The sequence below is a fragment of the Dermacentor variabilis genome, chromosome 1, assembly GCF_050947875.1.
Source record: "Dermacentor variabilis isolate Ectoservices chromosome 1, ASM5094787v1, whole genome shotgun sequence".
NCBI lineage: Eukaryota > Metazoa > Arthropoda > Arachnida > Ixodida > Ixodidae > Dermacentor > Dermacentor variabilis.
This window is the reverse complement of record NC_134568.1, coordinates 233,378,740-233,405,881: the sequence shown is the minus strand read 5'-3', so window position 1 is coordinate 233,405,881 and position 27,142 is coordinate 233,378,740. Positions and strand designations below refer to the sequence as shown.

The 27,142-nt window shown below is 46.1% G+C and overlaps 2 protein-coding genes across 2 annotated transcripts; one reads left to right on the top strand and one right to left on the bottom strand.

Moving 5' to 3' along the window:
• Positions 1 to 9,040: 9,040 nt before the first annotated feature.
• LOC142559359 (zinc finger protein 532-like) lies at positions 9,041 to 10,645 on the bottom strand. The gene is made up of 2 exons (XM_075670970.1): positions 10,438 to 10,645; positions 9,041 to 10,258 (listed from the first exon to the last, which is right to left on the bottom strand). Exon 2 carries the CDS (start codon positions 10,215 to 10,217, stop codon positions 9,378 to 9,380), a length of 840 nt encoding a protein of 279 aa, XP_075527085.1. The 5' UTR covers positions 10,218 to 10,258; positions 10,438 to 10,645; the 3' UTR covers positions 9,041 to 9,377.
• Positions 10,646 to 22,311: 11,666 nt separating this feature from the next.
• On the top strand, positions 22,312 to 25,779 carry LOC142559351 (uncharacterized protein KIAA1143 homolog). Its single transcript, XM_075670967.1, has 3 exons — positions 22,312 to 22,596; positions 22,655 to 22,778; positions 24,074 to 25,779. The coding sequence occupies exons 1-3, from the start codon at positions 22,489 to 22,491 to the stop codon at positions 24,259 to 24,261; spliced, it is 420 nt and encodes a 139-aa protein (XP_075527082.1). The 5' UTR covers positions 22,312 to 22,488; the 3' UTR covers positions 24,262 to 25,779.
• The last annotated feature ends 1,363 nt before the right edge of the window (positions 25,780 to 27,142 follow it).

Below are 27,142 nucleotides of genomic sequence, written 5' to 3'. Positions count from 1 at the left end.
GCGAGGGAGGCAGTCGGCATCCTCGTGCAGCTGCCAGATTTATAGGATACGGAGAAGGTGTACTCTTGTAAACGTAAAGCCCAGCATCCAAGAGGGCCTGTGGTGTCTTTGAGTAAGGACAGGCAACATAAAGCCTGGTGATTTGTGACAACAGAAAAAGGTCAAACAAACAGGTAAGGGCGGAACTTGGCAATGACCCAAATGAGAGCAAGGCACTCGCGTTCAGTTATTGAATAATTCCACTCTGAGGCTAAGAGAAGGCGGCTAGCGTAAGCAATTGTGTGATTTGCATCCTGTTGATGTTGGGACAAGATAGCACCAATGCCGTGGCCACTTGCATCAGTGTAAACTTCTGTGTAGGCACATGGATCAAAATGGCCCAAAGTTGGTGGATTTATGAGACGAGCAGTAAGCACTGAAAATGCCTCGGCTTCTTCACGTCTCCAACAGAAACTAATGTCCTTTTAGAGGAGATCAGGAGATGACGAGCGATGTCGGCAAAGTTCTTAATGAAGCATCGAAAGTATGAACACAGCCCACGGAAACTTTGGACATCAGCAGACAAACGAGGAGGTGCAAATTTGCTGACAGCACATATTTTGTCAGGGCCAGGCTTTATACTGGTAGCGTCGACCAAGTGTGCGAGTACTCGTATTTGACGACAGCTGAAATGGCATTTGGCAGAACTGAGCTGTAGGCAGCCAGTCGAACACGTCAAGAATGGCCGACAGCCGATGGAGATGGCTCTCGATTGTGGAAAAAAAAAAACAATTACTTCATCAAGGTGACTGGAGCATGTAGACGATTTAAAACCACGTAGAAGAGAGCTGATCATGCGTTCAAAAGTAGCAGGGGCACTACATAGTCCGAAAGGCATGACCTTACATTGGTAGAGGCCATCTGGGGTGACAAGTGCAGTATTTTCGCGATCCTTTTCATCAACAGCAATTTGACAGTAGCCCGAACGTAAATCGATCGAAGAGAAATAACGCACCATGTAAGCAATCCAGTGTGTCATCGATACGCGGAAGAGGAGGCATGTCCTTTTTCGTAATCTTGTTCAGATGGCGAAAATTGATCCAGAAACTCCAGGTATTGTTCTTCTTTTTGACCAGTGTAGAGGTCGCCACAGTTCAGCCGTTTATTAGGCTGCCACCAGAGTGTGGCGCCCCCTGTGACCTGTGTGTGTGTATATGTGTTCGGGCCCAATAAAGGAGGGGCATTCCCTTTTTGTCTAAACAAGCGGCCGTACGTGTCGGTCCGTCCCTGCGTGCCTGTGCCCCGCGGCACTAACCATGCGTCAACCAGGATGACGGATGATGCCCATGGACTGCAGGAGGGCTCGATGATGTCTTAGAAGAGCATTTTATCCACCTCTGCTTGTATAGCCTGGCGTTTAGCTGTTGGCACGCAATAAGGCTGTCTGTGGATAGGAGGAGCGCTGCCGGTGTGGATCGAATGGGTGGCAACGTTGGTTCGACCTAGCAGATGCTTGCCGAAATCGAATAGATCATGGCAGGACATCAAGATGCGGCGGAGTGCGGCGGCGTAGGCAGGGTGCAAGTTGGGAGCTATAATTTTGGCAAACTGGTCTTGAACAGAGCTGGGTCGAGCCAAAGATTCAGCAGAGCCAGACGGTAGAGCTGGTGCTAACTCAGAAACCGCGAAGTCATTCAATAGGTACAGCACGGCGACTGTGAAATATTGAGCAATAACCTGCGGAGACGACCCAAAGTTCAGGAAAGGGATCCACCCACGATTGCTGGTAACTGTGACAACAGCGCTGGGAAGAGCTATTTGTTGTGTCAGGAAAACGTCATAGAGCGGGGATACCACGTATTCGCCATTGCGAAGAGGTGGAAAAGGAGGCATGGGGACATAGGTCGCGGCATCGGGTTGCAGCCGGACAAATTCAACGCACCGAAGTCAGGACTGGTCTGTGGCAGTGTCGGCAAAGTACTCGGGCAGCTCGAGGCAAAGAACACTGGTTAAACAATCAATTAGTACAGAGTGGACTGTCAAGAAGTCTATTCCAAGAATTGGTTCGTGAGGGCACTCGGCAAGCACAGTGAAGAGAAAAGATGTTGGGTGTCACCCAACATCTTTTCTCTTCACTGTGCTCACCAAGTGCTTTCATGAACCGATTCTTGGAATAGACTTCTTGACAGTCCACTCTGCACCACCCGGCAATGGTTACGCGGGCTGTACACATTCCCATCATGGCTGTGGTGCTGCCGTTGGCTACTCGGACGGCAGGCGACTCGGCAGGTGTCAGAACTTTCTGGAGATGACTATGAAGATCTGCTGAGTGCATTAGTGACACTTGAACTTGGGTATCAATGAAAGCCCTAACAGGCACACCGTCAACAAAAACTTTGATTAGGTTCCTTCTGGGAGCAAGGGTCAACAGAGGTTTTGCACTTCGGGTCGTCAATGCAGCCTCAGCTACATGAGCTGCATTGTTTAGTTTCCCGAGAAGCGGCCAGAATAAGGTGGGGATGCGCACCATCGAGATGGAGGCGAACCAGACTGGCAGCGTTGCGGTGAGGGCGAACAGCTGGTAGTGTTCCTGCGTCTGGTAAGGTTGGCATTGTAGAGCTCAGCGAGAAGGGACAGCGGACGAGGTTCACATTCAAAGCGGTGGTCAGCGTATGGTCGAGGTGAAGAGCACCGACCCGAGAGCACATGAAACAAATAGGTCTGTTGTCCAATGTTCGCCACTCCGCTGAGCTCCTGTAACAGCTTGAATTTGGTCTGGGCCGGTGCAACAATAGCAGCAATGACTGGAGTGGTAGGGACAGAGTGCTGGCCAACGGTTGGCTGAATGTTCATATTTGCAATCTCTTGGCAGATGATGGCTTGAATCAGTGAGATGGTTAAGCCGTTGTGCGCCTGTGGACCGTGAGTGCGAGCCATGGCCTCTAGCTCACGACAGATGGCTTGCATCAAACTCGGTGATGCTGGCTGTTGATGTAGCATTGGTAAGTCGCAGGAGGAGGTGGCAGCCGTATTGGAAAGCCGGTCGAAGCGCTGTGCAATACTTTTGCTCTTAGCTTGCTCGAAGCGCCGGTACACCATTGTGATGGGCTCAACCTTTGCACAGCTCTTGCAAAGAAGCAGGTTTAATGCATCATCCACGGTGCCTGTTAAAATGTGACAGACTTTACCTGCCTCCTGGATGGGGGCGAAATGCGAAAACACCCGTGTACTTAGATTTATGTGCACGTTAAAGAACCCCAGGTGGTCAAAATTTCCGGAGTCCTCCACTAAGGCGTGCCTCATAATCAGAAAGTGGTTTTGGCACATAAAACCCCATAATTAAAATTTTACCTGCCTCCGACATGACCTTATCTGCTTTTTGACAAAGAGCCAGAATGTCCAGAGTGTATGAGACGTACAATTCCGTGGATGTCTGTACCGTTTGGATACAAGACGCGAGCTCTTTCTTGGGGCCATATTCTGAAACGTTCAACTTCAGCGATACTAGAGCTTTAGGTTAGGAGGACACAAGCGTTGGGGCCCGCTAGCGCTTGGGGCCCCAACGCATGCGTCCCCCTAATCTAGAACTGTCTACTACTATTGCCTCGGTGATAGTTTGCCACCAGGCACATTCTTATTGGTTGTTTTAGCAAAATCTGAAGAGCTACGTCATCCAACTTTGCTCAAGCAGCCAATCAGCGCGTGTCTGATGGCGAACTATCGCCGAGGCGATAGTATCGCCGTAGTGGATCATTTCAGAATATGACCCCAAGCTGCTAACTGGCATCCAACAGATTTTCTGAAAATATCGAGCAGCTTTGCATATGTGTCCCAATTTTTAAGGTCAGATTCATGCGTCTCAAACCATATCGTTGTGGTTCCTCGCAAGAAAAATATAACATTGGCCAACATAAGTTTGGAATTCCACCTGTTGTGGTTGCTGACGCGTTCATAGCACACCAACCATTCTTCGACGTCGTCAGTGTCGGGGAAAAGTGGGCAGGAGAGGACAACTTGCAGTGCTGTCTGGGTGGGCGGGGCAGCGTTGTTAGCCATGGCAGCAGAACAGATGTGTCCTCCAATGCGGAGACCCAGGTCCGGGTTTTGGAGAGTTTACCCCACACCTCCACCAAATATTATGGGGAAGAATATTTAGAGGGGATATATATACAGGGATAATGTGTAGCTTGAAAATACAGGGCATAGCGATACTACTGAACAATGTCAGCATCACCTCATCTTCCTTCTCCTCACATCTTTAATATATAGCGGCACAAACTACTACATATCAATATGCAAGCTTTATGGAGACCAAATTTTTCCAATGCACTTGCACCTTGTTATCATGGAAACTGAGTGTCTGGACAATGGGCAGGGAGAAGGTAAGCAAAGCCCATAGATGTACATACTATTTTATTTTTATAGAAATGGACAGTGTCAATAAAATGAACTTCAGCAATGCTAAGCAAACATATCTGAACATTCAATGAAAAGTTTCTATGCTTTAGTGTCAAGGTGATGGACATTTTGTTTGCCGATGTGTACAGCAAAATTTTTCTTCTGTAAGTAGTAATATGTGAAATGAACTGGTTGTCAAAAGCTCACTAAGCAAGTTTCACTGTTTTGAGAACTGCTTTCAAGGCCTGGCAGCAATGTGGACAGGAGTCCCACAAGAGATTTTGGCTTGAATGCACTTTGTATGTAGAATTTCTGCCAGGCATTTGCAGATATACAGCTATCTGTGTTATTCATAATGCACTAGACTAGGACAACCAGAATGCCATTCAGTTCGCAAATGTCGTTTTATTTAATTTAAACACTACATACATATAGCTATACCCCAAAACAGACTCTAATTGTAATATTAATTTTTGAATGAAATCTTGGTTCATTTTTCACTCATTTGTTATTATGGGCAAATGAATTTACAGATAGTTTTTGCTGGGAACCCCTGTGTCCACTCTAATGAGTCACACTATTTTTGGTGGCAATATGGTCACAATGTGGCAGTGCTTTCGCCATGCATTCGTGGAGATGAATGGAATGAGTTCACAGCAGAAGGCAAATACACTCATCCTAAAAATGACAAGCAAACATTCTCAGACCAAGGCCAGAAAATAGAGTCTGCCACTGCGAAACCATAACTTTTTTAATTCAAAAGTTTGCTCTGCGGCATAAAATGTGTCAAGCATGTTATGTGTACAATGAAGTCCAGCAGGGACCTGTGCTGTTAGACCATAGATGTACAGGTGATAGGTGATCAGCTAAGGTGTAGCCTCACTTTTGACATGTAGTGGCTGCAGCACAGATGATGGCCTCCACAAAGTAGTAGTACCAAAGCTCGGCAAAGTACAATTAGTAGAACATGGAAAGCAAGGACACTGAAGATATACATTATTCAATTATTGACTGGCAAAAACATTTTATATCTGGGGCAACAGCTAGGGTACAAGAGAGACCATAGTGGAGGGCTGAGGATCAATTCTGATCACCTAATATGCTCTAATGTACATCTAAAGTGCACACAGATAGGCTAACTCAGCCCTAAATTTGAACATGTGTTTGCTATTAAGAACTCACTAGAAGTAATCAAATTTTTAAAATACAACTTCTCTGTTGAATATGCATCTTCCATTGATGTATACTTGTTTATGCAGTGCCACACAGTGAATTTCTTTTGTCACAGCTTGTATGGATGACAGTGGTGTTCTGGAATTTCACTAGATGATTTTATGTCACTTCTGGAATTTTATCTCAGGAGTACCCCTTTGTTTCTTTCAATTACAAGCTGTTTGTTCAGCAAAAAGGTATATGCATTGAGTCGTGTGTTGCTCCAGTGTTGTGCAACGTTTGTCTGTCTTAATTGACTGTGACCTGAACAATGCTTGCCATGAGAAGGATACTTAAAATATATAGGTATGTCTAGTGATATTAAACAGTGCTGACCCTTTGACATACCCAGACACAGTGACATGTTCTTTCTGCCTTCATACAATAAGGGAAGAGCCTTGCTTTTACCTTTAAGGATCCCAACCAGAACGAGCTGCAGTTTTTAAATATTAACATTACCTTCAAAAATCTACATGCACGCTGGGTGTACCGCCCTCAAGCTTGCAAGGAGTTGCCTCTATTTCACTCTGCCCACTCAATAATGGTTAAGAGGGCTCTTGCAACACTGTTTCCAGTCTGCGCTGCACAAGTCTTACGAGCACACAGTGGTTTCAAGTCGCTTATTGCACGGCTAGAATTTGCTGGGTTTCCTTGCTTAATCCTGACAAGTGGATCAGAGGCCTTGCTGAGTCCTTAGTTTACATTTTTAGTTTCATTACATTTTCGTTTTGCAATATATTCCCCGATTATATTTCTATGCCGTGTGAAAGTGGAAAAGTATGGTTTGGTCTCTTGTGCAAGGCTTGGGCCATTGGGCTTCATACCGTTATAGCCTACAATGATCATTGGACAACAGATTTCACAGCAGAAGTTTATTATTTAAAGACAAAATATTTAACATCAACTATCATTATCAAAAATACTGATGGTTTTCTAAACTGCACATAAACAAAATTGCCGCAAATTATACTAAGACCTCGATATCTGCATTCTAGAGATCCTTGTGCATGTGCATGCATAATTTTGGTAAGAGTGAGTCACATTAAGTACAATAATTCTTGTGCACAAGCAGTGAGAAAAAGAGAAAAACGAAATTGAAAGTTTCTAAACATTCCTATTACCATTGCAGATGTTCAGTTTGTATGAAATTTGGCCAGAACATAGACCAGTCCTTTCCAGAAATGCAGAACTTCAAAATTCTGCTGTGTAGCTCTTACGAGCTTCCTCCTCCAGGTGGGCTTTCTTTGCTGCACTGCGCTTCAGCTGTTTGTTTTCCAGACATTCTTTTGATTCTTCTATGCTCCCTGGCTGCTCAGAGCAATTAAGTCCAAATTTTGAAAGACACCCCAGTCCTGTAGAACCTCCTCAAAGCCTTTGCTGAACTAGTTTGGCTGAAGAAGTGACTATATCCACAACAGTGCATTAAGCAAATCTTGCTTTGAAAGATGGCCATGTTTTTGATCTTGCCCTGAACATACCAGCTTAGCTTTCTCCCTCTCAACCTCTCGTATGTAAGAGGCATGTCCTTTGCTTGAGCACTTGCAAAAATTGGAGAATGAGTTCGGGCCAGTTCAACTATGGCTAGTGATCGCTTATGCTTACACCAGGAAAGCACACCATCTGGGTAAAACACGTGGTGGTTGAGCACCAGTTGAGTACGAACAAAAAAAATCAATCCCATACAGCTAGCATGCCTCAATCAGAATCATTTTTCAGTCTTCTGGCTGGAGAAATAACTTGACTTGTTTTTACATGTTAAAATAGAATGTTGAAGTAACTTTGCAACAATAATCTAAATGTTCTTTTTTTTTTTTTTTCCCAAACAAAAATGCGATATTTTGACCTGCATCTCCTTTTAAAATTGAAGAAATTGGAGGTGGTGGTAGCATAGCATTATAAACTATCGATGTCCACATCAGCTAGCACAATGTGTTTGCCCAAGCAACACAGTGCCAATGAAAGCTGAATTTATCCAGCCATCTCCTGCATCACCAGATTAGTCCACTCTGTGATTTTTCATAATACACACAAAACAAGTTTGGTTGCACAGGTGGCTGCATTTTCTTTGGAAACATAAGCATCCCATCTCCCTGTTCCTAGAGGCTCCATTTAACCAACAGCTAATGCAAAGAAGCATCAAGTGAAGAGAGCTAGATGGACCAATTTAATTACTTTTGGAGGTGGCTCACTCAGTTCTTGGTGGCAGATGTGACCCAAGCCCATAGCAATGGTCTTACCTGCACGCACATCAGTGGCTTATTATGTCACTTTGTTTAGTGTTGTGCATGTTTTGAACTGGATGCAATTAAGGTGACAATTGCTTTGGCATGCTGCAGCAATTATACCATAATTACTGTGTCAGCAGTTGCCTGTAAACAAACATATTTTGTGGTGCTACAGCCAGGGCAGCAGCATTGCTTTTCTATAATGACAGTAGTAGGCTGTCAGCTTCGAGTTACTTTAATGCCAGAAGGCTGAATGTATCATGTTTGATACACCAAGTTGGATACCTCACAAGTTCGAAAATTTTATTTCAGCAGGGGTAACTAATGCAAAGCCCTTAGCAGCATTTTTTATTTAAGTTGTGGATATAAAAGAAACACTCACTAATTAATTACTATGCTAATTTCACATAAAATATTACATTCAAACAATTACTATATTAATTAATTTCACCACAAATAACATGACATTCTTTATGGCACCTGCAGGATGGAAATTTATGGTAGAGCAAGTATGTGATACAGTAGTTGGGGGCAGTGTTCATTTTTTCCACGACAGTGATGGCAATGCCACCACTTGGCAAAGCCACAGCCCCTCCATCCATGCGCCAGCACCACTTTTCCCAAGTAGCGCCAGCCTTTGATGTGCGCCGCTACTCCCCAATTCGTCGCTCATACCAGTTCCACTTCTACAATTGGCGCTCCGGGGCTTCCGTTTCCAGTCGTTCCGCTCCTGTCATTTCCGGTTCCCAAATTTTCGCTTGCTGCACGCTCGCACCTCTATTCAACAGTGAGGTCGCTTCCACCTAAAATCAGAAGCTTTGGCTACCCAAGTTCCACTTGAAGCCGGAAGCTGAGGGGGTGAGGGAGAAGCGTGGAGGAGGAGGGTAGGTTGGCAGTACTTAACCTAGTTGGCGAAAACATGTATGGAGGGGCTTCAGGCAAGGCATTATTGCCGAGTGATAGCTTTGCCATTGGTCGTCATTGGTACCATTTCAAGTTCGCTACCACTACACCTCTCTTTCATTAATGAAAGATGGAAAGTGCATGGTATTGTGCAAAACAGTGCATTTATATTCAGTAGTCACAAGAGAGCATTCACAAAGCTTCCAGCAAGACAGTACCATGAATTCACCTTCTCTTAGACCACCACCCCTTTCTAGTTCCTTATGCTGTAGGCACACACAATTCGGTGAAATGTATGGAAACACAAACGTTCAGCTTCAGAATCGGAGAAGCCATAACCACATTTATTTGGGTAAAAATAAACTATGTATGATCTATGTAACAGCAACATATACAGCACTTTTAAAGTTACACTTAATTAGCACATATGATGAGCGTGCATTATGAAGCTATTCATGACTCCTCTTGGTTCTCCTCTGAAGGAAGTTTAAAAGTGGCATTTTTCTACATCACTACATTTTGCAGTCCTATCCCACTTTTAACCCTTTTATTCTAGCATTTGAAGCTGCAGTGCCACCGGTTGTTGGAAGCTTTCATTTCATACTCTTGCAGATATATCTGAAAAATACAGAGCAGTGTTCATTGTTACTTATTGCTCACTCACAGTCGCACTGGAGTTTTTTTTCGAGGCGTCACTGAGATGGCATGATGCATGAGCAGATGTTCCCTGAGCACCGACAGTTTAAAGAATTTGGTGCCACAGTAAACGCAGGCATGGCGTGCTTTCATTAGCTTGAGAAAGCCCTTGTGACGCATACGCACATGCTCATCAATCTGGTAGCCGTGCTGAAACTTCATCCCGCATAGTGCACACAGGTAGTTGAGCGGCGTATGCACACTGCAGCGACTCTTCTTGGACAGGGCTGACTTGCGCATCGGCTGCTGAGCAGGCAAGTCGCCAGCGATTTTCTGCAACTCTTTTATAAGGTCATCAAGTTCGAAAGAGGACACTGTGTCGTCGCGTTCGCAAAGCGGTTTGCCTACGATACCCGCGAATAGCGGATAGAAGTCTCCGTCTTCCCAGACGTCGTGTTGCTGAATATGTGCAATGAGCAGATCGGCTGACGCGTAGCGCATAGCGCAGAATGCGCACGCAAACCGCAGCAACTTAACGTCTTCGGCAGCCGTATGACTGGCGTCTAGATGTTGCCGCAGTGCCAAATGTGACGCAAATCGCAAAGGACAGAGGAAGCATTGTAGGCCGAAGTTCTCCGTGCTCTGCAGAATACTGCACGGCTTTACAGCAGGATCCGGAACGCGCAGGTCGCCCGGTGCGTGGCTCCAGGTGTGCACGCAAAGCAGAACGTAATGGCTGAAGACGGCCTCACAGGTGGGACACTTAAACCGGCACTTGCAATGCTCCGGAACGCGTCTTCGAGGTGTTGACGTGGGAAACGTCTTAGGTGGAAGAAGAAACCGCACAGTCTTGCCACTGGCCATGGTGGGCGGAGGCTTTCCGAGGGCTACCTCGGCTGAGCACACTGGAAAAATGTTGGAACAGAAGCAAAATGTAGACAATTAATACTCTACACTTCACGTCGCCGCGCAGTGCCAAATGACGCGCAAACCGTCAATTATACAAATCGCGGAACCCAAACATTCAAACGCACTGTCGGAACGTTGCAGCAGTTCAAAATTACAAGTGTCAACACCGACTCACCTCCGTTTGCGGCTTTGACAATGTAGGGATAGGGCGCGTGAGACAAACTTGCCTCGTCTGCGTTTTTTAGAAACCGAATCAAGTTATCACCATTTGTTACTTTTCAAATTTAACACCTACAAACCGCCGTTAAAACGCTCGTTCGTCTTTTGGGAATGTACAGACGTAACAGGCGGCAACGGTAGAGAGATACCGATGATTACATGATGATGATGATGCTTGCGAGCCCCGCCGCGCGCGCCTCTGCATTTCTCGAGTTTGGTTCCCTCTCCCCCTTTGTTCTTTTTGTGAGGAGGAGGAGACGATACAGCACTTTCTTCTATCTTGTCGCCGCTTTGCTGCGTTAAGAAAAAGATTGTTGGAGATACCTTTTCGAAGACTTGGCCTGGACTTGACAGAACCTGCAATTCTTTCGTTCGGGGCGTCCACTTTGGGATTCAGCCACAGGGATGCATGCTTCGCTGTCCAAACATTCCTTACAGAATCTAAACGAATGCCCTGCTAAATTCTATTTTTATTAATTTTAAATTAATTATTATTCATTCAACAGCACCTTCCTGATTACATTTTAACCGGTATTTCAACCCTATTCAATGCTATTCCCATAGATATTAGGAAATTTATGCTCTACATTATTTTGGTATAATCCACCCATTTCTTGGCCAATCCCCCATCGTGGGTAGGAGCCACACGTGCCACAGGCTACAACAACAACAACGACGACGACAGGGTCACATGGCCTCCGAAATCGTTCGGCGCGCGCTGCCTCGCAGTGCGGAGGTCATGGTGGAGATGCATAGTCTTATGAAAGCGCTTCGGCGGCTTTCTCTGCGCTGTAAAAGGACATCGATTATCGCAATTTTTCTTCCAATGAGAGATACTTTTATGTTCTTAATAGAGTACAGAGGTTTCTAGCCGGCCTTACACACGAAATGCAAATAGGCGCGAGCGATTGAATCGCTCGCGCCTATTTGCATTTTCGTGTGTAAGGCCGGCTAAAAACCTCTGTACTCTATTAAGCACATAAAAGTAACTGACAGGTAAAAGACATGTTTTTGCCGCAAGTTAAAACACATACGAAAGGAAGACACATAGAAGACTAGCTGCCAACAAGCAGTTGTGTAGCAACTGACAGGCAGCGGCGTAGCCAAGAGTTGTTTGTGTGTGTGTGGGGGGGGGGGGGTACACTGAAGGAGATTATATAAACGTTTAGTATATAACCTCCTTGAACACAACGGGCACGTACCTATGTTATGACGTGCCTCCAGTGTTGACAGCGTCGTGCCGATCGAGAGCGATCGGCGACCTATAAAAAGAAATGTGCATTTTTTTTTTTCCGAAAGCATGAAATTTACAATGTAAAATATATTTCCGTGGAGCCCATAGCATGTCCCGATATTCGTGCACAGTCTCTGCGACAAATGGCACATCCGCCGGACGTCCTAAGGATATTGCATCTGGATCTTTCATTCCCTACACGTGAATAGTTCTCCTCCCAGAGGCTTTATATGAATTTAATTTCCCCTATGACAGAATTGTGTTTCCTCATATTGCCGCTCTCCACATGCTAGTTATGAGCATCTCTAGCAAGATACCCTTCCAAGCGCCTCATCGCATCGCATGGTGAGACAGCGCATGTATCACGCGCACGCGGGCTCCTGGTCATGGGGGCGTGAGAGAAGTGTGTTCGGTGAAGAGACGTGGTTGTCTATTGAAAAGGTTCCAGTTAACTCTTCTTGCAAATTGTGTGAACGTGTTTTAGCCTTTAGTTTCGGGGCACAAGTTCGCACACAATAAACCATTTTGTTTACTGTGCTTCGTTAAAGAGCGCTACATTTCTGGTGGAGGTGTCGGGTATGAGTGGAAGTTCCAATTGAGTGCGCAAGGGAACGGAGCCCCGACCCTCAGCGATTGGTACACTGGCTCCATGCAGTGCACCATCCCCACTGGACCACGGATATCCTCTGGACGTCCCAATTAGGCCAGAACGTTCAAGTCCCAGTTAGGACGTCCAGTGGATAACATGGAGACATTAATTTCAGGACGTCCTATTTAAAACATCCTTCGGACATCCACAGGATTGAAGTTCAGGGATTTAAACAAATTCCAAAACCTTATTCCTGTGGATGTCCTAACAATGTTTTCAAAAGCTAGGATTTCCCATACCGGACGTATGATGGGACCAACACTTGCAATACCCGTCCTACGCGACGTATGTAAGCACAAATGATGCAACTGTTTATTCGCTTTTGCTGATTCCACAGCTTAGCTCGAATTCGGTCAACTCAACTCATGATAATGCAGACCTATGCATACTGCCCTATATATATTCTGGAATGGACTAATCGCAAAAAATTATAGGCCCGCAAATATGCAGGCACTCCAAACTCTGCCTCATTCCAAGTTACGTGGGACCAAAACCGAACGCGCGCATGCCGTTGCGCAGCCCCTCCTTTCACAAAATCCTAACATCCATGCACGGACGTTTCTTTTTCTTTTTTTTTTTACTGCGATAGCAAAAAGCAACCTTTTTGAGCCTTCTCCAACCATACTTTTTTGCTAAATTTATTACGCGTGGTGCGTGCACTCCGCTGCGAAATCGTAGAGAGCCAAGAAGAACGAAAATCACGTGAGAAGAAAAGAACTAGCAAGCTTTACGTAACAAAACTGAAGACACGAAAAATCGGTCCAGCACGTTTACGTGATCATACCGCGGAATGTTAAGTCTCTTCCACAGCAGCTTTCAGCGCACGCTCTTCCAAAAGCCATGCCGATAGCAACGTGAAGCTGCCGCACTCAGCTCAAACTTCCAATGAAGATGATAAATGTAAAGTTGCAATGAATGACTGTACATGCGCATTGGTAGAAAACGTGCACGGAGCGGTAGGCAGAGCACGGGAACGACTAAGCGCACGTTAACGCCTACCGCAAGGCATAAACCAACACAAGCGTGACCTGTGCTCTCCGAACATGTCGATAAAGCCGAATACTACAACCCCTGCCGTAGAACAGAGCAATGACTGCGTTTACTTAGTGTCCCTGTATGCTCCCTGCGGGAGCATATACATACACACAAGTTGTCTCGTTCGCGCGGCGCACGATTTTGCGCGCTGTGCACAAGGAAGCATGACTAGCGGTATAATTCGGTGCTACACGAATACTGAGGCAGAACAAGCGGATCGCAGAGCATGATCACGCGCTGGAACACGGTAGAAAATGGCATAGTTTCGGTACCTGCGCACGTGACCGCACGACCGTAGGAACAAGCAGACGAAGTGGAAGTACATCTCTCTTGCTTCGGTGCGAAGTAAAACAAAAATCACGCAGATATTCCGTTTGCATGCTTTATTATTTCCCTAAACTTCAATTGGTAAATTCTAGGAACAGATCGCACAGATAACAGATGTCTTGAATAATTGTCGAAGTCACGTGTCACCACAAGCGACGCCACACTGCGGACACGACTACGTAGGCGCAGGAGCACGACTACGTCACCGTCCGGCTTGGAGCGCGGCGGCCGCTAGAAGGAAAAACGACGTTCGGTTTGAAATTTCGGATCTTTCCGCGGCGCGTAGCGATTTAATACTTTGCAGACACGATCGTTATCGCGCAATGTATGCTCTGCGCTTGTCAGCTCAGTATAGCCAGACCTGGTGAGCGGCCCCTTAAGAGGGGAAAAAAACGCAATCAGGAAAGAAACCATTTATGATAACTCAAAGGGAAGCTCATTACTTTTCGAAGAGAGATCAGGGTGCCTTAGAACGCGCACTTACAATCGAGATATAAGAGGGTAGAAGCATGTGCTTGCTGCGGTAGAGCTAGGGAAACGATGGAGCATGTTTTATAGGAATCTGAAGATGTCTGCGCAGCAGTCAATTTAGGCACTTCTGGCCTCCTCGAAGCGCTTGGGTTCAGCGACAGCAGGGGGAAAGTAAATCCGTCCGCAATAGAGTTTAGTAAGAGGCAATTGGAAGATTGGTGGAAGAAAAGTAGGTAAACGACAAAAAACGGAGACTCACAAAAGCAAAGTTCACAACAGGGGGTCAGAAAATTTGGTTATGGGAATTATTAGGTCTTGCTGTTGAGTGCGGGAGTTAGTTGACGTTGAGGAGGATATTGAGAATTGAAGGTGTATTTACATTATTTACAGTAATAACACAAAGTAACGAACAGTCATAATGTCATCGACGGCCGGCACCAAATCGGACGCTGCGCCCCGTGACAAGAACAACGAAAAAACTATTCTCCCTGTCTCTCGCTTTTAACCCCTTCGGTCTCGGGGTCACGACATTTTCGGCCAATCGTCTAGCCAGCTCAGGTGTCTGTTTCCTCCAATGGCAGGCGCCCGTGCAAGTGCCGTCACATTCGGCCAATGGGGACGCCCAGGGGCTCCATTGTCCGAGGGTTGACTTGCCTCCGGTGTCGCCCTCCTCGCCTGGAAGCGCTCAGCTGGAGGAGACGGGTTATTCTCAAACGACCCTCCAGAGCCGCAAAACAGCTTTGCTCGGGACCAAGATCAACTACCTGGAACAGTGCCAGCCTCCTGTTGCACTTTCGGGAAGGTCAAGCAGGGGGGGGGGGCACAATAGCTCGACATGCGGCGCATGAGGTGGGGGTCGCCAACCTGTCTGACGGGTCCGGTACGTGGTAGACGCGCCCCGGCGCACCATAATTGGAATGCGACGGCGATTGGATGTGGCCGGGGAACTTGAGTGATGCCAGGAAAAGGGTCCGTATCCAACAGCTTCTCCTCGCCCCGGAAGTTCGGAATGGCCGGTGAACTCAATTCGCTGGCCATGAGAAACGCTGATGGAACATGTAGTGTACTGGTGACGAGCCTCGTGTGAAGAATTTCTGGATCCCGGGCCCTAGAGAAGGTACCTAAAACAAACGAAACAACATAGCGCTGCACCACGTGCAAGCGCAGGCTCTTCACCCGTGACTCGCCAGGCTATTACTATGTCAATATCAACCCTGTTTTTCCCCCCCAATTTTGATAAAGCAGTTCCAACCACCTTTCTAAACAGTTTTCCATATCTCCCCGAATGCCGACAAGGCCAGAGTGATATTGTCGTTGCAAAAGAAACGGGAGAAAGTTAAACAATGAGTGAAAACAACTTTTATAACTATACACAAGTAAAGTTCTGAAACTACAAGTATGACTTCCAGCCCATAATAACACTTCCTACCTCGTTAGTCAAAGAAAGGAAGGTAATAAGTCGGTTTACCGAAACAACCGGCTCAAAGCATCCGCGTTCCCATTTAACTTGCCCCTTTTGTAACGGACGGTGAAGTTATATTACTGTCGCGTGCAAGCGATCTTGCACGCGACAGCGACAGGCGACGCGATGGAGATGGCTGTCGCGTTCGCTCGTCGCCTACAAGTTGTACCCCATGCGAGCGATGACTTCGAGCGACGTCTCCCCAGTGTTGCCGGTAAGAGGGCAGCAATATAGGCGCCGAAACTAGCGTGACGCGTGCTTTATTAACTTAAGTTGATGTATTTTACTGTAAAAAGCAGCATAAAATATTTCTGAAAGTCTTGCAGTAGGTTCTTATCCTTGCACCTATAAAAAATCAATCGTTTGCTCGTTCCGTGCGACAATCGGAAGTACTGGAGTTATGTACATCCAGTTCCGGCTTTGCGCTATTGGCTAGTCGCTCATAGCACTTCCGGGCGACGAGCGACGAATTCTAGATTTGCAAAACCGAGCGATCGCGCGACAAGACCTAGCGATCTGTTCAAGCGACGGCCTGATCCGTCGCGCGAACCCGTCGCTCGTCGCTGTCGCGCACAAAATCGCGCTAATGGGGTTTAGCCTTTAGACTCCATCTGAGCAAGCGTCCGTTCTTAGGGGAAATGTGTCTGAGCCAGGTAAGAGGAGAGTGGTCGGTCTCGAAAGTGAATTTCGCTCCATACAGATAACAAGATAATTTCTGGACCGCCCAAACTAAGCAGGCGCAATCTTTTTCTGTACGCCTCCTCTCTGCACGTTAATTTTCGGCTAGCATACAGTACCGGATGCTCCTCCGCGCCTTCGCTGACCTGGCTGAGGACGACTCCCAACCCTCTGTCACCAGCGTCGCATTGCACGATCAATTCCTTAGAACAATCGGGGGTCCAAAGCACCGGTCCTGAGCTCAGAACCTCTTTCAGGTGCTGAAATGCGCTTTCTTTGGCCTCATTCCATCGAGCTTTTTCGGGCTCTCCCTATTTCGGAGGGTGTCTCTCAGGCTGCTTGCTACCTGTGAGAAATTTGGAATGTACCACTGGTTATATCCTACGAGCCCCAGAAAGGCTCTGACATCCGTCTTAGTTCGCGGTTCAGGAAACTTATTGATAGGCACTATATTTAGTTCGGAGGGCCGCCGCGTTCCTTGTCCCTACGACATGCCCTAGGTAGCTAACTTGCGAACACCCGAGGTTGCACTTTTCGGCCTTTACCGTGAGACCCGCGTCTCGTAGACGTGCCAGCAGAGTGGGCGATGGAAACGCTCGGTCAAACCATTGGTCTGTGCATGGTAGCTGGAAGTTGTCTTATGAACAGTGCTGGTAGCTCGTAGAACTTCGGAAAGAATGAAGGAGAGGAAGACCTTGCCGCAGTCGCTGAGGAGAATGTGTGGTGCTCCATGGCGTAAAAGGATGCTTCGCAGGAAAACGTCCGCGACTTCAGAAGCTGTACCAGAATGTAGAGAAGCTGTCTCAGCATAGCGAGTGAGATGATCATCAGCTGTCACGATCCAGCGTTACCGTTGGGGGTCACGGGAAGAGGCCTGTACAAGTCTATTCCCACGACCTCAAAGAGAGAGGCAGGAAAAGGTAGGTGTTGCAGGGGCCCAGCGGGTACAGATGTAGAGCGTTTGCAGCGTTGACAAGGCACGCAAGGGGCGATATACTTGGCCACGGCGGAGGAAAGGCCAGGCCAAGAGAACTAGCTTCGGATCCGGTCGTACGTCTTGTGATATCCAAGGTGCCCTGACGTAGGATCATCGTGAAAATCTTGTAGAAAATCGTTTAAATCGTTTTGCAGAGAACTGGGAATGACGGGGACCCATTTGTTGCCACTGGGGTGATAAATGTCGCGGCATAGGGCGCCGTTGTGCAACTGGAATTGGTCAAGTTGTCGACGCAGATGGGAGTTTGGGGGTGAGGAGGAAGCGCTGAGGCGATCAAAATTGTCCGACAGTATGGGTCTGCATGCTGGTGCGTAATAAGGACGTGATGACAGTCAGCGCCTGGCCAGTCCAGTGTTGCTATTTGTAAAGAGGATGAAGATGGCTCGCGAGACGGGCTATTTTGGGGAGGCGTGGGTGGATGATGCGATTCTTGTGCACCTCTTTCTGTTACTTTCTTTTTATAGAAACAACTTAACTAACATTTCAACTATTACGAACATCATTTGTTCACCATAAAGGTGGAAAAATTATCCGTGACGCGCCGTGGGCAGCCAATCAGATAGCTCGCCCTACTGACGTCAATTGGGTGATTTACGTCATATGGTTAGGGGCGGCTGAAAATTCCGCCGAGCAGTGTGCTGCGATCGGCAGCGATGTACATTTTTGAAACCTTATAATAAATTACACGCATTACGCGGAGCACTTAGATGCGTCAATTAATGATCAGAAGGACCTACTCTAACGACTCAGTACGCTTGTACGAAATCGTCAAAATCGTTTCAGGGTCTCTTTAACGCTTTATTTCAGTTGCTGAATTACCATACTGTCTGAATTACCACACTGTGTGACGCAGCAAGAGCCGCTTCACATCAGGGAGGAGCTTTGCGCCGATCCTCACTATCTTGCATGCGTAATCATGCGAACGGAAATTTGCAGCCGGACATCTTGAAACACGGGCATGCTCGAAGAATTCTGCGCATTGGAGCTGTGTAAAGCACGACTGCCTCTAAGTTTTCTGTACAAACATGCCCGCTTATTGCAGTCACTAAACAGTTAATTATTCAGTTTTAGTTAATTGGCCGGCAGACAGCAATAATTACCATCTCGCTTTGTGTCCTCATGGCCACATAAATTGTTTGCATAAGTGAACTTCACGTACCTCCGAGCGCCAAATTTTAAAAAGACCTTGTATATCGTGGCTTTGGCAACTAAGACTCCAGAATTTAATTGTTAGCCTGCTCTTTCTTACGCAAAGAAGCAGCGCATCTAGCACACTGGTGTATTCAGAGCGGCGTCCCTAGCCTTATTTCCACAATTTTCCTTCTTACCTCCCTCACCTTCATCCTCAGTGCGTGATTTCTCTCGCACCCTCATTCACCCTCAGGCAGAAATAATTTGTCGTCCGCCCACACACTCAATTTACTACCTTCAAATAATCAGTTTATTTGTTCCGAGAGTGAAAACTTACCATATACGTTGGTACTACTAAAACAATAAGGATACGTTTTTCCCAATGAACCGGCTGCGTCCATTTGTTAGCCGTGGCTGCTTGACAGGTAGCACACAGCAACTTGACCATGTTGCCGTGGTAATAGAAGTTGCTTATTGTTGAAGGGTCTGCCGTGCTTTACCAGGAATCGTACAGCAATGAACAATCACTCTAACCAGATATTTTACGTTTTCTTTAATTATGGGGTTTTACGTGCCAAAACCACTTTCTGATTATGAGGCACGCCGTAGTGGACGACTCCGCATATTTCGACCACCTGGGGTTCTTTAATGTGCACCTAAATCTAAGTACACGGGTGTTTTCGCATTTCGCCCCCATCGAAATGCGGCCGCCGTGGCCGGGATTCGATCCCGCAACCTCGTGCTCAGCAGCCTAACACCATAGCCACTGAGCAACAACGGCGGGTATATTTTACGTTTTACGTTGCAAAGCTGACAAAAATCTACATAATTGTAAGGTTTAATAATATTTGGGGTTTTACGTGCCAAGACCACTTTCTGATTATGAGGCACGCCGTAGTGGATGGACTCCGGAAATTTTGACCACCTGGGGTTCTTTAACGTGCACCTAAATCTAAGCACACGGGTGTTTTCGCATTTCGCCCCCATCGAAATGCGGCCGCCGTGGCCGGGATTCGATCCCGCGACCTCGTGCTCAGCAGCCCAACACCATAGCCACTGAGCAACCACGGCGGGTAATTGTAAGGTTTACCAATGGCAATAAGGGTGTTTTAAATGCATAAAGTTACCCAATGGGGAAAAAAAAATCACCGAAGATTAGAATACCACCTAATGCGAAATTTGAGCGCAGCTCTGTACGTGTTTTCATTTCGCGATATATTGAGGCATCACACCGATCGCCGCACCGAATGGCAGAGCTCCACCGGCAACTGCAGCTTATGCAACCGCAATCTTTACCGGGAATCGCTTGCGGCGAACGCTATGCGCAAGGGCGAGCTTTCGGGTTCTTTTTCTTTTTTCGCACGCCCGGTGCCGCCGCTGCCACGAATGTGAGCGCCATCTGGTGGTGCTTCAAGGTGGCTTCCTCCGCATGCTTCCACTGCACCCTCCTCCGTTTACCGCATCGCGCTCTCTTTGCTCTCGCCGTCTTTCATCCGCCGCTGCGCTCCGCGTTCGCTCTTTCATCGTTCGCTCGGTTACGCTGAGGGAGGACACGGCACACGGACGCTCAACGCAGGAACGGGCGAGCTGCGCTCTAAAACCGTCCGTCTGTCACATAAGACGATCGCTTTCAATATAGAGCGCGCAGCAGCGAGCGACTTTACCTTTGTGATGCCTGTCGCTTCAACGCGAACGAAGCGGCGAGAACGCAGTGCTAATGAAGCTCTCAGCACACGCCGCACACTGCCCCTTTGGCAGATCGCTTTCAAGATATGGGTCCGCGCGCCTCTCTTCAACGCTTAGCGGCGAGAACACAGCGCGCGAAGCTATCAGCAGGCAGCACTTTCCGCGTCGCAGATCGCTTTCAAGATACGGTCCGCGCGGCCGTGCCATATACGCAGCCGCCGCCGGAGTACGTTTGGTCACGGTTCATAATGGTTCGACGCGGATGGATAAGGTGATAAAGAGGGATAACGGCTTATAATGATCGGGACGTCATCAGCGCACCTGGTGCCGCCACCTGCAGTACTTTGCTTGCGTCATCAATGCACCTGGCGCTGCCGTCCGCACCAGTTGGTGTCGCCGCAGCGCTGTCGTTTGTACTGGCCGGATCAAGTTTCACAACACCGATAATGACACTGGGCTGCGTGGAGATGAGCAAGTGGCACAGCGCTTACGCATACTTAGACCCAGAGGAGTATCTGCGTGAATTTTTAATAAGCATTCTAAGGCTACTACACCCTCGGAAATCTGACAGTCCGTCCGTCTGTATGTAACACGTGACAAGATGCGCTCCATAGGTAGAGCAACATGAAAAACTCCCGATGCAGCTTTCTGTTGCTCAATACGTGCTACATAAAAGTGTTTTTCAGAGTGTAAAAGAAGCCCGCGAGTACACGCAAAATGCCTCGAGCGGCTAGTCGCGCGGCAATTTTGCGTGTATTCGCGAGCTTCTTTCACGCTCGGGAAAACACTTTTATGTAGCAAGTATTGAGCAACAGAAAGCTGTATCGGGAGTTTTCATGTTGCTTTGCAATTTTCTCATTGCTACTTTTCGTCTAATTATAATAATTGATAAGTTGATTAATTAAGTAAGACTAATTATCTAGTTAGGCGGAATGCAAAAAACAATCTCAGTATCTCCAAGCGACGGCAAATAATATGACCTTGGTTCGGTCCAGCTACGTGGCATTTGCATATTTTTAAAGTTTGGCCTGAGTTACGTGAAACGCCCTGTATTTGAGAATGCCTTATGACTACGTATGACTACTGGAAAGAATGCTTACACACTATCTGACAGGTCCCACTAGGGAGCTTATGCAGTAATTTTTATAGGTAGGGCAGCTCTCGGTCAGTTTGACACTGAACAAACATCCGCAGTACTAAAATAGATAAATCTGCCTGTACTCGCTTCAGAGCATTATCGCTCTTAACTGTTAATGGTCATAGTGCCAATCGGGGGCTTTTGCGGATGTGCCTCGGCGTGAACTTTACTGTGAGGCAATTAGAACATCGAATGTTACATTAACGAATTTATAACGTTTCATTCAACATGGTACTGCATTAATTATTTGCGTTTTAACAGTACACTACTCTCGTTACACACAGTGCACGCAGGTACCTACTAAAGATAATCTGAATCAGGGCGAACAGATGACGTAAAAGTACTCATCAGGTAGCACGAAGCTTGATACGGATTTCTCAAAAATAAAGCCTCGCAGTTAAGGAAAAATTCGCATCCCAGACCAGGACGAATTCTTCCTCAACATAAAAACTCTTCTGTCCCGTGTTTGATTTAGTTATTTATTTAGTTTGCAGTGTAGCCATAAACGCAGAACGACCTGCATATTGCTACACTTATGTTGTGCCCTTGCTACGGAACCTTTACTCATGTAGAAAGCTTTAGTAAAGCATATTTGTCAGGCATATTTCGCATTGTTCCTTGCGTCGCCTTTAAGCAGATGGTTACCTCAGTTCTCTACCTGTTTGCTCCGTGCCAAAACTCAAACAGCCATTTATTTTATTTAGTTAGTTGTTTAATTAGAACAACAACGCATTACTTTGTTGTTACGGCCACTTTGCAGGCAGTGCAGCACGTGCGGAGTTCGCACTCTTCTTTCTCAAAACACCCGCGTCCACGTTTAACATGACGTTTAATGTGTCAGATCACGTGACTTTCGGTTAAGCCGCACAATTTATTTTGCTGTCTTTTTCTTTGTTTTTGATTTGCTTGTCCTTCGTGTTCTTTCCTCTTTTCACCTCCTGTTTTGAGCGTCGGAAACCACTGAGTGAATTTTATTTCACTCCATTTGTGATGGCCTCTGAGATCGGGCAGCGCTTTTCTACTGTTGCGATTTCGGAGGCATCGCACCACAACACCACAACATCAGCAGAAGCCACCCGTGGCAGAACGTATACAAACGCATGGTCAACGCACTCAGGGCTCCTTCGTTTATGGGTTTCTAGTTTCCATAATCGTACCTTGCGCCTGTGCCTGACAGTGTGTGGACCGATCTAATAAGAATGGCTAAAAGAAGTAGTGTCACATGCGTAAAACCATCGGACCCTCCGTTCTTGAGGAAGCTTAAGGAGCGCGTCGGCTACAAAGAAAGCCCGACGGTCGACACGAAGGTGAGAGCACGCAAATTTTCTGTCATCGCGGATAATTGATTTCTGGGCTACCTGGCAGAGGGAAGAACACCAACCTGTGGACACTGTAGACCCCGACCTCGATGACGAAAAGCCTGTCGTCGTCGTTCTCAAGGCGGGTGATTTGACTGCTGAGGAAGCTGAAATCTACAGTCAAAGAGAAGGTAAAATAGAATTCACGTCCTCAGTGTCGAGTTACATGTTTTTATCAGTAACTTGATCAATAAAGCATGAATAAGTGAGGAAGAACAGGAGGCTGGAGCATGAAAGCAGCTAAAAGGAGACTAGGCATTGACAGAAATGAGGGTACGTATTATGTAAGGATTCCTTTCGCGTTTCCTCACTGGCCCAGAATATGTAATCTCTGAAATCGGCTCCTCGATGCGCAGCGTCCGAGCATCATTGGGGCCAATGAAGAAACGCGAAGGAAAGAATGGATTGTGAAAGGAATCCTCACACAATGCATAACTATACGTATCCCGGTGGCAGCAATCCATAATTTCCAAGGAGCGGCAGTGAGAACACTCCATTTGTGCTACATACTGAGGAAATATATTTTCTGCGAAGACATGTATAGAAATGGCCCCATTGTAAGCGAGGGTAGTCTGTTTCAATACTTTCGCTGGTCTTTGCTGGTCGTCACATGTTAAGCTACAGAACTGCGCCACCAAATGAGTAGGATGCGGACCGGCGCTGACGCTGTTTTTTTATGGGATCCTCCAAACTTTTTGAAGCCAAGTGGCGAGTTCACGCAGAACACTTGTTTGCATGATGCTGCGCGAACAACCGGCCGTGTGTGCAAGCAGTGGTACTTTAGTGTGATCGTGATGGGCCACTAATAGTAAATGTGTACTCTTTTTACTTTTATTTACTAATAGTAAACGTGTATTTAAACATGGCTGGTAACAGGCATGCTGACAAGGCAGTTGGTGAATGTAAATTTGTTTCTACATACATGCAGCAAAACACAGACTGCATATTTGAATGCGTTTACTGTGTGGCTGGAGTTGCAGCCATATTCACTACTTTAGTGCATGAATACTACACTGCAAGATTTGGGTTGTAATTCACAGCCAGCCTTTCTGTCACTTTATGCCTGGTTTCTCTCTTTCTCTCTCTTTTGTAGGAATTATTTTTGCACCTAATAATAATAATAATACGAGAAAACCTATCCCTATACACAAGCAAAAATGGCTCACACTGTGTATTGCTGTCACATGGACATTATCGTTTGAGTGCTGCTTTATTTTCCTTCTGAACTGGTGGTTTAATTTAAGTAACATCACCGTATTTAGCCCCTAAGTCAACATATGACATCTGTGGTTAGCCCATTTATACTTGTGAGAACATTAGCGAGTACTAAAGGCCGGTAGTCTTGCAAATTGTCATATCCATAGATTACTCACTGATAGGCTCTCACACAGTTATTCAACACCATTGATCGTGCTTATGTTTACAGTTTCATATAATGAGCCTGCTGATGGCAAGATAATGTTCAAGAAGCCAACAAAAAGGAAAGACAGCACCACTACAACAGATGGGAAAGCCAAGAGGGTCAAGGAGGTTGACAAAAGCCGCCGCCAGCAAGTGAACTCCATTAGAGACAGCCGTCTTCTGTCTTTTGGTGACAATGACGATGAGGACTAATCGTGGCATGCAGGTGGATGCTAGCACTGCCTGCACTCAGCCAGCATTATTGGATTTTCAAGCAGTACAGTCATTGGGAAAGTTCATCACCAGTACCGATGGGTGGGCTGTACTTTAGCTGCTGCCAGCTTTTGCAGCTCATACATGTTAAAAGTATGTTCTAAAGGTGTTTGGCACTGCTCTGTAATGTGTTTGGACAACTGATGAGGGGAAGTGTCTACATAACGTCTGTTGTTTAAGGCCTTCCTAACTGTCACATTATTGTTGCACCCAATATTGGCCCACAGATGCGATGCGTATACAGGATTTTTATGTGTATATGCACTTTACCTTCGTCAAGCCCGTGTGGCCGTAGAATGTGACAGCATGTCATGACAACCTGCATTTTTCACGCAAAGCTCTTTGTGACGTGTAATGTAGTGTGTGCATTCCTGTACCAATCAGCTTAAATTTCAAGGAAGCCGCCAATACTATTTGCTTTTCTCTATTCTCAAAACACAGTGAGGCTGCTTCAGCAATTTTTTTTTTAGTTTACCAATTTGTCTTTTTTGGCACTGGCAATGACACTTAATACATAATTTACTTCCGCACAACACTGCACACAAATCAGGCCTTTGTTGCATTGTTCACTGAGGGACCTTCCAAGACTACTTTTTCATTAGCTAAGGTTATTATTCTCTCTCTCTAAAGAGAGAGAAAAGAGTGCCATGCACAGGGCTACCCGAGTTGACGTCGTACGAACGTAGCGTGAAACCTGGGTGCCTCGGGTTCTTTGCATATAGCAGAGAAATGTGTAATGGGAGATCAGCTCTGTTGTCAAGTTATTTAGGAGTTGGACTCAAGTTGGTACTTAGGGTTTGGTGGTTCCTCTATGAGAAATCACACTTGGCAGACAGTTGTTATCTTGTTGCACCAAAAGCATGTGTTCATGTGCGTGTTTGTCGCATTGCAAAGATAGAAACAGTCCGCAGTCCACAGAAAAAGCATGAAAAGGAAATAATTATTACATTATCCCAGCCCACATGTTATGTTTGTATAGCAAACTTCTTTTCCTGTATTCATGCTACTATTCTAAAAAAAAAAAAATGGGCTGGCATCACCCAGTGGCATCATATGTCTTTGACTTGTGTTTAACCAAAAAATTTGTTTTGTTTGGGTTATGCCCACTAAAATATAGCAGAAGAAGAACCCACAACGATAGCTGCATGATCCCCAGGCACATTTATTAGCAGATAGCACAGTGAGCTAGCATTCGGCCAATAGGAGCATATTCAGTAGAGACGGAAAAGAAGCTCAAGTTCGCTCAGTAAAATCCATTTTTCTTAATTTGAACAAAGATATTGAGGGAGATGCAAGCTGAAGTCAGACACACTCAAGCTTTGAATCATTGACCTTACCCAGTTTGTTAAGTTTGGCCATTTCCATGTGTTTTAGCTGTCTTTCTCCCCATTTCTTCTAAAGTTCTACCCACTCTGTGCTGATTTATGTTAGCCACAGTCAATAAAAGGCAGAACGGAATTGAGAGGTATTGTGTTGGGACAGTGAAGCGATAGAAACTGAGAGCTTCTGTGGTGTGCCAAAATGTTTCTTTGCGAATGTCCATTATTTCAGCAAAGACAATGAATGCACAACTGACAAGCAACTTCTGCAGCAGCGCAAACAGGTACACTAGGCTGTCGAATTCAGGAGCACTGGAACAGGGCACGAGCAAGATACCAAACAGCAGCAAAAGCCCATTGCTACACTGAGCTGTCGCCACTGTGAAAGCCACAAACAGCTTGCGTCAAGTCGTTTCACAGAATAACGCTTGGAAGTTGATGCATTTTGACTGTTGGCAACAGAGAAGTTAGACCATTGGAAAGAACTACACTGCCACTACTAAAGTAAAGCGGATACCCAACTTATAGGAGCACATCTGGATTACAGCTGGGCAGGAGGGGCACACTAAGGCACTATGAAGTATTGCTGAATTTACTCCGGTGTCCACGTAGGCCCTTAAGTCTAAAGCCAATGGCAATGAAATTTTGGACTGTGTAAAAATGACTACTAGTTTTAGATAGTTTAGGTATAGAATAGCCTCCATACAAAATGTTACTCTTAAATACAAGTAAATGTGTCATGAACAGCTGGCAAAAAAAAAAACATGTCTTTCATACCAAAACTGAGAAGAAATAACCACTAGCTGGAAATGATGCCTCACCCAGAACATGGAGAACTAGCGAAGCCCTCGGCACACTGAAAATCTCCAAGGTAATGTGCTGGAACATGCATCACATATACTAACCACCAGCCCTGCAGCTTTGCCAAGATTGTTTCTATGGTATATAACTACTCATTTACAACTAATTTAGAAAAATGAAGTTTTATTGCGCTTGGTTTAGCTCCCGACTAGTTCCTGGGGTGCCATCCGGGTAAGCAGTGGCATGGTCATCCTTCCGGGAATTCAGCTTCAACTAGCCACTTGGCAAATATGTTAAAACTTTTTACAGTGGCCCGATGAGAGGTAGCAGTGATAACGATTGATCCACCAGAGAGACAAATAAATTCATGTAGTTCACCAAAGGAGCAGCTGCAGGGAGAACACAGTGCTTCAGCATGAGTTTCATGCCTTTGATGAATGAGCTTGTGTTTTGTTGTGCTTCTGCTTGAAATGTCAGGATGGGTGCAAGCCCCAAAGGGCACAATTGCACGCATGGCTTCTCTTTTGAGCAGCTGTTTGTTTTCTGTGTGAAATTGGCCAGAAATCATTACTCTGCAAAAATTAGCATCGCCAGCTTCAGAAGACGGACTCCAAGCCTTGAATGTGGATCAATCAGCTCTTTTGATGTCAGGTCATTTGAAAATGTATGCCATTATCATAAAAGCAATCTCAAGGAAATAG